The sequence below is a fragment of the Barbus barbus genome (assembly GCF_936440315.1).
Source record: "Barbus barbus genome assembly, chromosome: 4".
NCBI classification, from domain to species: Eukaryota; Metazoa; Chordata; class Actinopteri; order Cypriniformes; family Cyprinidae; genus Barbus; species Barbus barbus.
In genome coordinates, this window is record NC_136732.1 from 19,360,432 (window position 1) to 19,377,294 (window position 16,863).

Genomic DNA, 16,863 nt, shown 5'->3' on the forward strand with positions numbered 1-16,863 from the left:
AGGACGTATTAAATTGATCAAAAGTGACAGTAAAATATTGTTTCAAATACACACTTTTCTTTTTAAACTGTATATTCATCAAAAGAAATGTATCACGGTTTCCACTAAACTACACACACCTGTTTTCAACATTGATATTAATAAGAAATGTATGTTGAGCAGCAAATCAGTATATTAGAATGGTTTCTGAAGGATCATATGACACTGAAGTAATGATGCTGAAAATTCAGCCTTTTCTTTCACAAGAATGAACTACATTTGACCATATATTCAAATAAAAACCAGTTATTTTAAATTGATTAATAATATTGTAAATAATATTGACTATTGCTATTTTTACTGTACTTTTAATTAAATGCATGCAGACTTGTTGAGCAATAGACAATTGTATCAACAATATATAAAAAAAAATCTTACTGACCCAAACTTTTGAACTGTAGTGTGTTTTATAGTGATGTATCTTTTTTTAACTATGCTTTCCTATTCTTGCTATGAAAATAGCCTTTGACATGGCGTTAAAAAAGAGGAACGACTTTGTATCTGTATTCAATGAAATAATATAAGTAGGCTTTATTCTTATGCGAGCTAGATGCATTGCAACCTTATCTGCAATCAATGCAATGGATTTTTGCTAAAAAATGAGTCATCTTATAAGGCAGCATAACTTTGCTGCTTGCTATTTGAAACACTGTAAGTCCACCGACTGTATAGTGCCTGAAATGGCTGTCTAGGTAGACAGCTCACTTTTGGCAGATGACCTTAAGCGTCAGGTCGTGTTGGTCAATTTGGTCTTATCCCGAATTATCAAATGCCCTCATAATGAACATGCCAAATGTGATATTACATTGGCCTCACGGGGGATTAAGCGTATTTAAAATGGTCTCAGCATGAGAGTTTTTAGTTGACGGCTAGAAATAATGAAGTGTAAGCAAAGGTTTTTTCTCTGGTCACACATGAACGAGAAGTGACAGAGGCTGATGAGGACTGGCTGCTCTAAGGGGCTCCTTCTGCAATGTGCTGCAGATCTAATTAGAAGCGCATCTGAAGTGATGTGTGAAAAGTGTCAGAATTCGGGCTAAGACAGGAAGGGAGGGGGAGGGTTGGTGGCAGTGACTTCTTATCGCACTCAGCCCTCTTTTGGAGCTTTTCAAATGTTCTTCTACTTGCATAAAATGTGCATTTTAGAGTGTTGGAGGCCTACTTCAGCCACAAAAGAAAAAAAGAACATTTGAGTTAGTCTTGTATAGCTTACCAGCGTCTCTCTTAACACTACAACCAAGTTTAATGTGTGCTGAGTGCTTGTTAAAGCCAGACATCCCACTTTCCCAAATATATGTTAGTGTTTGTTTATTTATTGACATGGAAAGTAATCCTTGTTTGAAAGTGTTGGTGGGCTATGGAAATTTCTGTCACAACAAAATGGAAATTTATGCTGTAGCAGAGCATTTTTCTCTGTAAATGATCAAGCTTTGTCTCTTCGACATGCAGTCAGCAATGTTTGAGTTGCATGAAACTGTTTAGTGTGCAATGATGGTCTGAGGGGTAAGTATTAATAATCTGCTAAAAAGAAATCCTACGAACTGTTGCTTTTGAATTTTCTAACATTAAGGTTTCCTCTCAGGGTCATGTGATTCAATTTTGAATGATGCCATTTTGCTCTTTATTCTATTGATGGGTTTATATGAGAAATGTTTAATATTTTTTAATTTTTTTTATTTTTATTATTATGTTTATTGGGTTTTTCAAGTTAAACACAACATACAAGATACAGAATAATCCAAATATATAATTCCCATATAGACTACCCTATAACATACCCCAGACCTCCATCCCATAGTGCCACAAATAAACCATAAATAAAATCAAACAAGAAAACAGAGATAATTAGATGGTATCTAGTCATTCTGTCCTGTTATGCCCAAATAAGAAAGGAAACTACCCCAGAATTTGACAAACAAATCTTGCCTTTTTTTCAAACGAAATGAAATTTTTTCCAAAGGTATATAAGATGATACTTCTTTGATCCACATAGAAGTAGAAGGTGGTTTGGAATCTTTCCATCTCAAAGTTATACATTTTATGGCCGCTAAGAGGGCAAGCCTAACAAATCTCAAATTAAGCCCTTGTTGATCGAGTAATGTGATGTCCCCTAAAAGAGTAAGTCTAGGCTCTCTAGGCACATTAGTGCCAACAACTGTGGCAATTATATCTAAGACCTCTTTCCAATATACTTCCAAGTCAGGACAAGACCACAGCATATGTAGGAGAGTCCCTCTATCTGCTTTACATCTAGGACAAAGCTCTGAATAGGAGCTTTTAAAGGAGTGCAGTCTAACTGGGGTATAATAAACTCTATGTATCACATTAAGTTGAATCAGTTTATGACGAGTATTGATAGAGTGTCTGAGCATCCTTACATATTGTTTCCCATTCATCATCAGTGAATGAGCACTCCAAGTCTTTTTCCCACTTAGATTTGACATCACAGATATTACCAGCCAACTGCAACAATTTGCCATAGAAAAATGAAATAAGACACTTAGGACCTTTTTTCTCAGACAAGATAGCCTCAAGAGGTGAAAAAGGGAGCTTGGATAAACGGCCACCTTGCTGGGTCTGAATGTAATGTCTAGAAATGTTTAATCTAATAATGCACAGTACCTGGAAGAGAAGGAGGACCTTGAATTGAAGTGCTCCACTTTGGTGAAGGACTGCGAAATGTACAAGAACCGCATGAATACGGTCATGGTGCAGCTGGAAGAGGTTGAACGTGAGCGGGACCAGGTTGAGTACTAATGTTCCTACTGATGGCTTTGGATTTGTTCATTTCCTGTTACTTAAAAGGGCTATCGATATAGTATAGTTTTCTCTGTCCCACAGGCTTTCAAGTCAAGAGATGATGCTCAACACCTCGTGTCTCAATCTCTGATTGACAAAGACAAGTACCGCAAGCAAATAAGGGAGTTGGAAGAGAGGAGCGATGAACTTCAAATTGAAATCGTACGCAAAGAAGCCAAGATAGTCAACCTAGAGTGCAAACTGAGACGGATGGCCAAAGAAAATGGTTTGGATCAGGTGAGAAATGATTTAGTGTTTTTTTTTTTTTTTCTTGAAACTAGAAGGACTTTGTTTATACTATTTTATCAGCATATCAGTTATTGGCTAATTGGCTGTTATTTTTTTCTTATTTTATCATGATATTTCCCCCTCAGAGTCTGCCACGAGACATTACTCCACTAATTATAGCTCGTCACTTTGGGCAACCTGATGGAAATACAGGAGGTCCTTCGGAGGACTCTGGAGAAGACACTGTTGATGATCAAGAGCCTAAGCTCCAACGCAGATGTAACCTTAAGGGCAGAGTGAGTACAAACTTGAAGCTATGTCTTTAAATCTCTCATTGTACATATTTGTTCAATAATATTTCTGCATCCTAATGCCTGTCATTCTCATTTATTAGATTAACAGACCAAAATCTCCAGCCACTGGCCCCAAAAGTCCTCAGTTCCAAGGTAAAATGTTTTTAAAGAGCTTTGACGGTGCTGCGTGTGAACTTGCAGGTAATATGTAGTTATCATATGGTATTGTTCACCGAATATTTTCAAAGGAATTTCCTGTAATCTTGGTTTCCTTTTACACTATATAGTCATGCCTTTCACAAATGGAGATCTGTCAGAACCTGCAGCCACTGACAACACAAGTCTTAACAGTACCAGTGCAGTGATTTCTCCTGCAGAGATCTGCTATAAAAATGTAGGCTTTAATGCATTTTCATCTAATATGTATATCTCTCCAAGTAGCTTTAATTTGAAGGCAAATGGTGTGTATGTGCTTGTCTCTTCAGCTGCGATGCCGTAATGACAGTATCTTGTCCACCGTGCCTGAGCCTCCAGACCAGAACTCCATTGTCAGGAGAAGCAAGGAGAACCCAAACTCTCAATACAAATGGTAATTAAAATCAGAGCTCTATGTAACATACACACTGATCAAAAGAAAAGAATAGACTTTCTATTATTAATGATATGTTTACCATATTCCGTAGTAACCCTTGTTTAACAGCAGTATTTAGAGTAAGACCATGTTAAAACATAAATTATTGCTAAACATTTAAAATATATTTATTTAGTTCTTGCCTTAAATAGTTTAAAACTATTGCTTTAAATAGTCTTAGATGCTGACTTGAATAAATCAATAAAAGAAACAATGTAAACTACATAAATATACGTAAATATAATAAATATATGTAAATTATTATTATTTTACCTTACATACTATACACATTCAATTAAAAATGTTCATACCTAATAATTTATATATTATTTTCAGTGTAAACCAACAGTACCTGTTAAGGATGAGTTTTTGTAAAACCATGGATAGTTCCTAATTATCATGGTTAGTTCAATGTGTCTGATTTGTATAACTCAAACTATGAAATTTGTTTTTAAAACTAGTTGTCTAACAGTATTTTGAACTGGTGTAGTTGTAACAAAAAGTGAAATGGATATTGTTAGTTATTTATGGATGCATTTCCAGAAAAATACCAGTTAGTAGCTTTAGTAAAGTGAATAGTGAATTGTTGCTGGCATTGTAGAGTGAAGTTCATATGCTGTATCTTTCTTTCAGTGTTCCCATTTCAGACACTGCAGATACTGACAGTGGAGACAATGCCGACATGGGTATGAGCATGCATAAATCATTTATTCCACCCACTCACCGCTGAATGATACTCTTAAGTGGCTCACCTTTGTAAAAATGTCTCTTTCTTTACTGTAGATGACCATGACTTAGACTTTTCCTCCTACGGGCCTTCATCCATCCATTCATCTTCATCTTCCCACCAGTCTGAGACAATGGACTCGTATGATCTGGAACAAGTCAATAACATCTTCAGGAAATTCTCTTTGGAGAGGTATTTTGATGTCTACTTATAATCATAGTGTTATTTATAATCATTCTAGGTGGTGAATCAACTTTCCATTTTGGCGACCTTGAGAAATAAATCTTGTCTCTGTCAACTCAATTTGTACATCTATATTATCACTCCGCTTTGATCTGTGCATGTGCGCTTTTTCTTTCTCCAGACCGTTTCGTCCTTCATTGACATCGGTCCCTCCGCAAAACACATTGCGGCCAGTGCAGAGCCTTTTTCTCTCTGGAGAAAACCTTCTATCGGACATCACTCTGATTGGTGGAAATGATAGCGGCATCTTTGTGTCCTCTGTCCAGTCTGGTTCTGAAACAGACCAGGCCGGAGTTAAAGTCGGACATCATCTTTTAATGGTGGGATTGAACTCCTGCATATTCCCCACAATCAAAATAAAAAAAATTGAAAAACTTTTGTAGTAGTAGTAATATTTTCCCATTTGGTTTAATTTATCCCCTAGTTGGAAGGCTATGTTCGTGGAGAAGCTCAGAGTGTGACTTTGGACACCTGCACCAAAGAGGAAGCTCACTGGACCCTGCAGAGATGCACCGGACAAGTGCATCTCCATTACAAGTCTAACTATGATGGTGAGCTCAGACCTCTCTTAAAAAGAGGATGCTTTTTTTTGAAGAGTTCAATGTGCACAGTGGAGGTTAAAAGGTCCAATAGGGAGGAACCTAATAACATATTCATACTCTAAACAAAAGACAAGATTTTGGTCTTTTAGCCCACAGCTGTGTCTGAATCAAATGTGCTCCTGTTTCCATCACACACCATCTTATTCAGTGTTGTGTTAAGTTGCATCCACATCAAACTGTTCTCAGGGTCACTTCTCAGCACCTCAGTTGCTCTTGTGCTCTTTATTGGGTCCCTGTTTTGACCCTGCTTTCTTGTTTCCAGGCTACAGGCGGCTGCTGAAGGACATTGAAGATGGCACAGTGGTATCCGGAGATTCTTTCTACATCCGTCTCAATCTGAACATCTCCAGCCAGTCAGACAACTGCTCACTAAATGTACGATGTGACGAGGTGCTCCATGTTCTGGACACCATGCACCAGGGCAAATGTGAGTGGCTGTGCGCCCACGTTGACCCTTTCACCAACAAAGACACAGAGAGAGGCACCATACCGAGCTACTCCAGGTGAGGACACTGAAAACTGAATGACCATAATAGGGTCTGTTTCATAACGAGTGTGAACATTGTCTATTGCCTGCTGCAGATTGTCTGTCAGTGCGTAGGTGAGTGTGTGGGCGTGCATTTTTATGTCTGTTGACTGACGAGATGCTGTAAAGTGAACTTAGCTGTCATCTCCTCCCCAGAGCCCAGCAGCTCCTCTTGGTGAAGATTCAGAAGCTGATGTGTCGAGGTCGAGAGGAAGTTGAAACTCTGCGAGGACTCCGGGTCAGTTCCTTCTGGATTATTGGAGAAATGTGCCCACTTTTTTCTTTTATGTTTGTTGATGAGTCAGAACCGACGAGACATAATTTGAATGCCAATTAATGTGACCGTATTCAACACTTTTTGTCACTTCAAAGGAATAGTTCAGCCAAATATGAAGATTTTCTCATCATTTACTCACCCTCATGTCGTTCCAAACCTGTATGACTGATTTTCTTCTGTGCATCATAACTGTTTTTGTCCATCTAATGAAAAGTCCATCTTTTATGTACTGGGCAGCTGTGGATCAGCTGTGTGCATTTAAAATGTCAGTCAACACCTATTGAAGCAAAACTTCTGCGCATTTAAGACTTATTAAAGGGGACCTATTCTGTCCCTTTTTACAAGATGTGTTATAAGTCTCAGGTGTCTCCAGAATGTGTCTGTGAAGTGTCAGTTCAAAGTACCCCACAGATAATTTATTATATCATTTTAAAAATGCCTATTTTGAGTGGAAGTAGAAACACGCTCTTTAAATGCAAATGACCTGCTGCTTCCTGCCCCCTTTTCCAGAATAGGGCTGTGCCTTTACAGCTGTATCTCAGATGTCTGCTAAAAACATCTGTTTGGTTTTGATTATCATGTCTATCACACTGAAATCATGCATTTTAAACCATATTAGTTTAAACTTCTGATAGATGTTTTTTTTTTTTTTGGAGCGCACACTAGGGGTGTGCAAGATATATTGTCTGCGATTAATATCGTAATTTTTGTTTTAACGATGTGTGATTTTCACATTATCGAGTATTTTGCGAAAAAAACATTCAAAACACCCCTACAGAGTTCTCATTATTTATGCATTTGTAATTGCAGGTTAAATGCATTCATGTCCTGCATTAAACAGTGTGTAAATACATCTAAATGCCACTTCAGATGCAGCTTCTGTGTTTCCTCTGCATTACAAAGATGAATTTAGTTGATACTGATTTAATTTGCTTGGTAACAGCCCAAATGTCTTTTTATTCTAATTCACTGATTAAATGTAATTATTTGACTCAAAAGATAATGCACACTTTTAGAAAAATGGCTTTATAAAGGTAAAAATGCCCATAAGAGGTAAAAATCAATTTAAACTTATTGGAAAAGATTAATTTCTATCAGTGTGATCTGACCACACCACACAAAATATACCAGCACAATAACACGCTCAGAAAAATATCGTCTAATTATCGTTATCGATAAAATCCAAGAAAATATTGAGAGAATTTTTTGTCAATATCGCACACCCCTTGCACATACAAGTTTTCTTTCATGTCTTATTGCGCTTAAACTGTCAAATACACACAAGTTTATGTTCAAAACACACAAGTTATAAAAACAGTCAGCTATGTCTGTGAAGGTAAACAGCTAGGAAAGAAATCACATGTTTATATTAGATCTGTGACAGCAGCGTAATATACAGTACTTATACTGCAGTCTATGCTGTTAATATAATCCAAACAATAAAATAAAAATAGAAAATCATTCACTGCTCTGGAAATAATAACTTCTATAGCTGTAATGAGACATTTCTTACCCGAATGCTTCTTTTAAATGCTCTAGCATGAAGATAAATATGATGGATTGTGTGTGCGGCTCACTCAGGGCAGGATCTCTGCTAATACGACAGTGTCCGTCAACAGTCGTGGCTTGTAAAATGTGACGTCACACTGTACAGATTCTGCGAACGACTTATTCTGAGACGCTGCTTATGACTTATGGGGATTAAAAAAAAAAAGGAGCGGGTGAATTTTTAATCATTATAGGGTGGTTGTGTACACACACTGCCAACACACATTTATGTTAAAACAACATGTAAAAGTTTGCATAATAGGTGCCCTTTAATGCAAATTACCTCTGTTTTGATTGGTTACTCTCCACATTAAAGTAGTTCACACTGTTGTTCATCAGGGTTGCTGAATACAGTGTAGGTGTCGTGTGTATAGTCATATGTAAGTTAATTCATAGTCATGATGTCATTCCCTTAATGATTTTTGAATAACACATTTCTCATAAATTGCCCAGGGCTGCGTTTCCCAAAAGCATTGTAAGCTTAAATTGATAATTTAGCTCTATTGGTTTCAATGGGTCTACGATGTAATTAAGCTTACAATGCTTTTGGGAAATGCAGCCCTGGTAGATATCACTTTCCATGAGTTCTTTTCTAATAAATTCTCTCACTTCCATTTGTGCTCACAGAACACTCTACAACCTGAGGAGCCCACACCATCTCAAGACCCCAAGTCTAGTCCACGTCTGTCCAGAGCCAGTGTCTTCATCTTTCAGTTAATACAGGTAACAGGTCCTCTTGAGTTTGCTCTCCCTGCCATAGTGCTGAAGTCTTACTGCAGATAGAAAAAGAGCAGAGTCTTGCTGAGATTAAAAGAGATCTCTGGTGTCAGTTTGTCAGCAGGGTGGATAACAAGTACAAGAGGATGAACAGCAGTGAGCGTGTCCGCATTGTCAATGGAGGAAATCCATCATCAGTTTCCAGACCAGGTTTTGAGACGCTGAGGCCTGAGGGTAAGACTGCCCACCCTCATCTTTACTTGTTTATTTTGAAGGAATCTTTGCAGCGGATGCCTTGTAGACAGGCTTTGTACTGTCATGAAAATGAAACCTGAAAATGTCAGGGAATTTGTAGTTTGTTTTCCAGAACCGAATAAATTAATACTTTATTAGCTCTTTTTAGTTATGCTCTAAATAGTTTTATCAGCCTCTTAGTGCACAATCCCCAGAAAACGATTGGTTAAAAGGAATGAGAAACCACTGCTTTCATATTCACAGTGCCGCTCGTGTCCATTTCTAGTGTTTATGCTGAATTATATTTGACATTTAGCAGAAAACTGCTTTCAGAACTGACCCGTGAACTGTTTCTGTTCTTTCAGACACATCTGACTCAGAGAGCGACTTAAACAAGAGCTTGAATCTGATCCCGTACAGTCTAGTGACTCCACATCAATGCCAGCGCAAAAGACCCGTCCTCTTCACCCCTAATGTCCTAGCCAAGACCATCGTCCAGAAGTTCCTTAATCTTGGAGGTGCTATGGAGTTCAATATATGCAAACCAGGTAAAAGTGGGTGGAGGAAGGTTGTAGCACACTGTGGTGATGATGATAGAGATATTGTTCTGAAAAAAAATCAGTAGCCACCATTATTAACTATAGGTCACATATATGATAAACTTATCTTGATAACAAGGTCTTTATTTTAATTTGTTCCATGACTTCAACTCTTACATCACTAGCAACAACCTACTCAGTCTATGTTTAGCTCAAGCTTTTGAATGCATGTAATAAACCTCAGATAAATCCAGTCATTATCAGTTATTAATGTCGAGTAGGTTAGGGATAGAGATTGATTGATTGATTGATTGATTTATGTGTTCTTTTACTTATATTTATCATTCTTTTTCTGTTTTTTATTTTTATTTTTTACACAATAACTGAATATTTTATCACTAACTTCTGAAGTTGATCAGCCTGCTTTACAAGACTAAAATTGCATTAAATAATAAAAATCAAATAATTTATGCAAACAAGACATTAAAATAACAAGCTTCCTGTGAACAATGTAGTTTTCTGTAGAATGCAGTGGTGTAATGGAGTTTTATTTTAAAAACTCATCAGATGGCATAATTTAAACCCAACATTTAAGAACTGACAACTGATCAAGTAAAAAATTATGATTATTGGTTTAACCCATTATCGGGCTACCTATAACTGTCTTTAAAAAATAATCAAGTAACCAGGGTAATTTGATGACATTTGGTTTCAATAATGGTTCAAGAAGATCTGCACTTTTTTTTGCTATACTGCTGCTGATTCTGCAGAAGAAATGGTTTCAGCAAGGCACTATAGTTAGATTCATGAATGAAAGGATCCTTTTAGAAGATTCTTTAAATCATAAATCAGTCTGGATGAGTTAAAGTGCACTTAATTAGAATGTGAGACATAAGTGTAATGACTCGTTGTTCATATGCCACAGTGTGTATCTTTGACTACACACCCTTAGCAGAGTTTAATTTTTGCTTTAAATTGGGAGCTCTTTTTTCAGAATAATCATAAATGGAATCTTTAAGATACTGGAATTAATAATAGTAACTGAATCAGAACCACAATTTATAAAACCCTTACGATGCCCTCCCTAGATACAAGCAATGTTTTCCTTGACATGCCTACTTACAAGAATTATTAATTCATCTTTTTGCAGACATTGTGACAAAAGATGAATTCCTCATGAAACAGAAGATAGAGCCCATCATTTATTTCAAAGAAAAGCAGGCATGCACATATGAATGCATCACCCCAGAAAACATCGAAGCGGTTTCCTTCAAGGTACAGTAATAAATGTTATTTTCAGAAGAATTTAATAATAGCCAAATTATGTTTTTGCTTGTATGTGCTGTCATTTCCCTTTCCTAAAGACACCAATGGGATTGTCACACTACACCTTACACAGCCACGATACGCATTAACTGCTTTTCACCTGCCTAAAGGTCTCTCGCTGCTACTGGACACTCCAATTGATGCACATTTTAAAATTGACAATGCAGCCACCCTCTCCTTCTACACCTTTAAGCGTACCATTTGTCACTTTACCTTGAATATTTTTTCCTCTCTTTTATTCCATAATGGAGCGTGTGTCTTAAGCGTCGCACATGCCTTAACTTCACTCCGATTGATGCACGTGAGGAAACAGTGCAATTCTACATTTATTTACCTATTTCCCAACTTGCCTTATATTTTATTCCCCTATTTTAATCTGTAAAGGAGTGCACGTCCCATAGCACCTAAGCGTCGCCTCCCTCCAATCATTGTGCACTTTTTTTGCTATATTTTGCCCGTGAGACACATGCTCAGTTGAATGCTATTGAAGAGTACAATATAATAAAATTTACGGTACATTTTAGTATTTTGTTAACATACCCGCTCCGTCACTTTTACGCGTACGTGTTGGGAACAAGTGGCTTTGACTGAACATTGATACTGTTTTGTCTGTACCTTGATACAGTGGCCATTTATATGCATGCTTTTTTAGGGGAGTCACCCCTTAAAACGGATCATTTCAGATAGAGGGTCAGAATGTTCTTTTTTTCCTTCTTTTTTCCTTTTTTGTTTTTTAAGAAACTTCAGGGTTAATTGAACCTCAAGAGACATATTGCAATAAAAAAACATCTTTCTTGGGACCCTTTTAAAGTTGGATTAAGCAATGTTTCACACTTGTCATTTTGAAACCACCTGTCTTCTCCTCCTCAGAGTGGATCCTACTCTTTATTCAAAAAGACTTTTATACAAACAAAGTGCTCTGTAAGTCTGTTTAATGTGACTGAAAGGGGAATGAGCAGTGGTATGTAGGAGACAGACCTGATGCTCCTGATGGCTGCAGATGCAATCTGCTTGTTGGGGGTTTATCAGGTGGTTAGATGAGAGGCAGCATATTGTTTTTCACTTGCTAATGTGTCTGGAGATGAGTCTAATTTTCCACTGCAAATCTCACTTGTTCAAGAGGTGTGCCAAAAACAGGACAAAAATGAGAACCGACACCTCACTGGACGAGTTCTCAATTCTCTCTGCACTTCTCAATTCTCTTTTCTGCTTTATATTGTAATATTTACAATATTTTTTTAGATTCCTCAATAGCTGTTGCTTTTTGATAATATTAAATGCAAGAAAGTTTAAAAAGTGTATTTTTAGGAAAATAAATTATATTAAATTAGTCTTTTGTTTCTTAGAATAAGCACTGTCTCCTGGAAGCTGATCTGAGCTGTGTGAAAGACTTGTTGAGGAGAGAGATCTACCCCATCGTGATCTTCATCAAAATCTGTGAAAGGAACATCAAAAAATTAAGGCAAGAACTCTTCCAAGGTCTTAAATGAGTGTCATATTCATTGTTTAGTTTCAGTTTGAAGAGGTTTAATTTATTATTCAAGGTCAAATGATCCTCAGATCATTTAGTGATCGTTTCTGGTGTTTTCCTCGAGCAGGAAGCTCCCTCTGAAGGTGGACTCTGAGGAGGAGTTCTTGAAGATGTGTCGCTCCAAGGAGAAGGAGCTGGAGATGCTGCCGTGCTTGTATGCGGGTGTGGAGCCTGACTCTTGGGGTGGGGTGGAGGATCTCGTCAGGATCATCAAGGAAAAGATTTTTGAGGAGCAGAAGAAGACAGTCTGGGTGGAGCAGGACCTGCTGTGACCTGATCACATGAACGAATAACGACTTACGGCGCACCAAAACTCTGTTTTCAGCTCGCGTGGAATGTGTGCAAGCAGCACAGGCGTGTGAACAGGAAGTGACAAATGCGTCAAAGGTGAGGTGTGTTTCTCTCTGCTGTCACAAAAAAAAAAAAAAAAACCAAACACGTGGAGGTACCATGTGATGCTCCTGAGGTTCACATTGTAAGCAGTGGAAATGTTCTCTTCCCAGAGCTTCTTATCTATTAATTCTCCTGAAGCGGAGCTGTTGTCAATAAAGCATTATCCTTCCCAGCATCCACCTGTAATGCTCAATATAGGGCTGCCAATTTAATTTCACTTCAGCAGTATTCTGGCTGGTTTGTGTATAACTGTAATTTGGATCTGATGCCACCATTGTTGCAATATACAGTATGTACTTTTGTTTTTATTGGCACATTACATAAATTAATATTAGTGATCGTCTGTATATATTTTAATGCAAACCTACATTTGTAATGTGTTTCTAATCTCTGTGCCGATAACACACGTGGCTTATTTCTGTGCTCATTTCAGCTGCTACCTTAATACTTGCCAAGGTTTTACTGTATCGGTAGGTCATACTGTATTTCAATGGCATTATACTGTACATTACTGTACATGACATGTCAAGCTCATTACTGTAATTTGCAACTTTGTGGGGTTTTGTATTTTTATGTTGGCATTATTTTGGAGTCTGTTTAAGCTGTCATTGATTGACGTCCTAAAGTGGGCTCTTATCTTCGATGTTATCATAGTGAGAGCTATTTCTGATGTTTACTTAATGTTCCAAAACCGCTTGCCATTTTGAAATACCATGATTTATGGGTAACTAACAAGTTAGTTAGTTACCCATAATTTACAGAAGACGCCCACTAAAATGTCACTCAGAGTATCGGTAGTTGTATGCCAAAAGATCTTGTCGGGCGTGTTTAAAACAAGAATTGTTAGATGACATAATGGCATGAATGACTAATTCATTGTAATTATAAATCTTTACCATTCTCTGCCACTATCCTTCAAACCAAATTTGTCAAGAAACGGGTACAAATACCCATTTGATTAAATTGTAATAAAATTTAGCAAGATCAATTTTTCTTTTATACATTTTAATAAGTACAGGTCAGATTAAGTATGTTTTAATTTTACATAGATATAGCTTTTACGCTGAATGAATATGGAACATTATTTCTCCCATATTTTGACATTTTTTCAGAAAAGTTATTTAAAACAGTTGACACTTTTCTTGCATTTAATATGCTTTCTTTGTATATGAAATCACTTCTGTAAATTTAATTTGGTGCAGACACCAAAATGGGACGTCCTGTCTTTGACCCATACAGTTGGATTATTTGTTTTTTAAAGCTTTATAATTAAATGTATTTCATATATTTGATTATTTGTATTTATTACAGTACAAATATTCCAGTTAATCAGTCATATACTACAAAGTCATGAAAAGTGCAAATGTAATAATTATAAAAATTGTGAAACAATATTGAATGACTGATGTCAACTACACTTATGTTGACCCCTGTGATTTTAAACATACAGCATATTGGTATGTGTATATATTAATTGTTGGGATTGATGCAATTGAAGGGGAAATTGAATGTACCACCCTTAGCACTTGTTTAATAAAATTAAATAGAAATGTCTGTTGTCTAGAAGACAGGCTGGAGTTAATGTTTGTATAATATCTAATGCCATCTTATTCAGGGGTGTTGAGGCATCACATTTTGTAAAAAAAAAAAAAAAGTGGGTTAAGAAACTGTCTTTTTTGTGTAATATTCAACTCCCAAGCTTTGGTTTTTCTCTGTTTTTGTAAATATAATTTTTTTATAAACAGACACAGGAATGTACTGCTGACACAACGTTGGTGTGTTTTATGTAATAAATGGTTTTGAGAAGTAGAGTTTCTGTTTTCTGGGTTAAAACTCACTAGATCTGATGCAGATTTTCCCGTGCATTGTGCTTCAGAAAGAAACTGACATGTTTTTGCTGTTGAAATGAGAACTGAAATTGAGTAAAAGGGCTTAAAAAGAGGAGAAATCCTGGAGAGTGTGTGTCACGAGCAGCACAGTGGAAATTTCAGTTGGTCCCTGACAAGCAGACATCTTGTTGCTTCATGTGGTGTTGGTGGTGGTTCCTTTCAGAGTAGCGTCACTTGCAGACAACAACTCTGACGGTAAACCAACTTTCCACTGTGATTGTAAACACCATTGAAGAGGCTCTCGGATCTGTCGCCGCTCACTAAAACAAGGAGAAATCGGTTTCATGTAACAGAACGCGTCACATTAGCTTGTTTACAACCCTAAAAGACTAACTTTCTCTAGTTAAGCCCATTTTGTTTGTTTTTTTTTAGAGTGAAATGCCATGTTTGCTTGCTTTTAAATATGTCAGGTTATTGTTTATACCTGTTAATATTAATGCATAAAAGGCCAAGAGGAAGTAGAGATATGAAAATATAATTTGCACATCAATGCAAACACATTATGTTTTGAAAGTCCCAGACAAACAATGCTGGTTTCTGCGCATTGTAGTCCATGTACTTAGAGATCACGCACAAGCTAATTTGTATCCTTTATCATAATATATTCAAAACCCACAACATGAAAATCCGGTCTCTACAACCCTGATTGAGTTTTTCATTGCCGTACCTTCCAGCGGTTTTTCTTTGTGCCTTTCTCACACAGCTGATTGCTACAGGAAGTGTTGCGTACGTCGCGAGCGTGTCACTTCGCTATGGCAGATGGCTTGGCAATCTGTTAAATGCGGTGGTCCCTGCATCCATCAGTCAAACGTGTGAGGAGCGCCGGAGCTGAAATGTCATAATAGACTCTCCGTGAAGGAGTGTCTGTCACAGACATCAGAACTTTTGTGTCTAGGCCATCTGTATCTCCCTATTTCACCCACAGCTTCAGAAGCCATCAGATCCCACTCATCCTTTGTTCTGAGAAGCACAAGGCATTTAGCTCCCAAGTTATTCCCAGGGAAAGCAAGAGCTGATAAAATGTAAAAACTGTAACTTGAATGCAATGTAAGTCGCTTTGGATAAAAGCGTCTGCTAAATGCATAAATGTAAATGTAGCTCCTCTTCTAGCTGCTCACCAAAGCACAGATAAATGTTTTCTGCATGGTTAAATGCGCTTTCGAATGTGCAGAGAACTTTGTGCCTTTGATACAGTTGTTAATAAAAACACATTTTCAAGATCATTGGTTTGATTAGGAGAGGAAATTATTGGCTCATCATCTGCAACCTTGAAATGTTTAATCATCTCTTAAATCTTAAAATTGTCTCTTTAAAATATATTATTTCTTTTTTTTTATTATTATATTATTTTCTTATTTTCATTTTCTTTTTTTTTCTTCCCCCCTCCTCTTGCTAAACGTGGGCATGTTTTTTCCCAGCAAGCCTTCTTCAGGCTAATAACAGCCATTTTTCATTGTGGCCATCAAGTACAGACCTCCATTAATGACACATACACTTGTCCATGTATGAGAGTCATTATGCTGGAATCAAAGAGTGGCCTAAATGTAATTATTTGCTGTTTTATTTATTTAATTAGACATTTTCCTCTATGGTCCTCTGAGACAACATGCCCGGCCGCTGGGTTTGGTTTATTCTTATCTCACTTAATTAGGCTGGACAAAGCTTTAAATCTGTTTTACTTTTGGATTCCCCTGTTAAATACATTTGGCAAGCATTTGTACTGGAAAACATTATTTTATGGACTATTTGTTCTGTATGTTCTTAAGGAGTAGTTTTAAATAACCTTTTGAAAACAAGGTTAAAGGAATAGTTCACCCATCACTTAACATTCTGACATTGTTTATTTATTTATTTTTGAAAGATTCATTACGAAGCTCGTACCCTATAACAACAGTTAGTGGTGAACGGCTATTGAGCTAACAAAACAAAGCACAAATAACAAAACACAAATCACAAAACAAATGAAATAAAACATAGCACAAAACAAAACTAAATAAAACTAAATGAAAAAACAACAGAAAGAACTAATAAAAGTAGCACTTTTGCCTCACTATGAACATCCATGCTTGAGAAAAAAAGAGTTATATAAAGTCTCCTTCAAAAACAAGCAGGTGAATAAAAAAGTAAAAATAAAACTTGCTTATTAAAGGGATAGTTCACCCAAATTTCGTTTTTTGCTGACATATTGCACAGACTGTGCTCAGTATGTTTAATATGCAAAAGACTTTCCATAAGACAATACTGTTACACCAAAAAGGAGAAATGAAATTTACATTTGTTATTCAGAGTGACTTACCAAAAGTCTAATGCCATCTAATGTC

At 36.8% G+C, this 16,863-nt stretch overlaps 1 protein-coding gene across 2 annotated transcripts in view; it reads left to right on the top strand.

Annotated features, from left to right (window-relative positions):
- LOC306868712 (caspase recruitment domain-containing protein 11-like) overlaps positions 1-14,463 on the top strand; it is a 35,677-nt gene extending 21,214 nt beyond the window's left edge. The window contains exons 7-24 of one of the 2 annotated variants that reach the window (XM_079415007.1): positions 2,659-2,784; positions 2,881-3,075; positions 3,213-3,362; positions 3,461-3,560; positions 3,647-3,753; positions 3,845-3,948; positions 4,624-4,676; positions 4,774-4,909; positions 5,082-5,280; positions 5,385-5,511; positions 5,825-6,065; positions 6,245-6,326; positions 8,541-8,636; positions 8,744-8,864; positions 9,230-9,412; positions 10,554-10,678; positions 12,076-12,191; positions 12,328-14,463. In XM_079415007.1, coding sequence (XP_079271133.1) covers positions 2,659-2,784; positions 2,881-3,075; positions 3,213-3,362; positions 3,461-3,560; positions 3,647-3,753; positions 3,845-3,948; positions 4,624-4,676; positions 4,774-4,909; positions 5,082-5,280; positions 5,385-5,511; positions 5,825-6,065; positions 6,245-6,326; positions 8,541-8,636; positions 8,744-8,864; positions 9,230-9,412; positions 10,554-10,678; positions 12,076-12,191; positions 12,328-12,532 — 2,466 coding nt within the window. In that variant the 3' untranslated portion in view covers positions 12,533-14,463. The remainder of the gene's footprint in view (positions 1-2,658; positions 2,785-2,880; positions 3,076-3,212; positions 3,363-3,460; positions 3,561-3,646; positions 3,754-3,844; positions 3,949-4,623; positions 4,677-4,773; positions 4,910-5,081; positions 5,281-5,384; positions 5,512-5,824; positions 6,066-6,244; positions 6,327-8,540; positions 8,637-8,743; positions 8,865-9,229; positions 9,413-10,553; positions 10,679-12,075; positions 12,192-12,327) is intronic. The other variant, XM_079415008.1, reaches the window with a different exon arrangement.
- Positions 14,464-16,863: the final 2,400 nt, after the last annotated feature.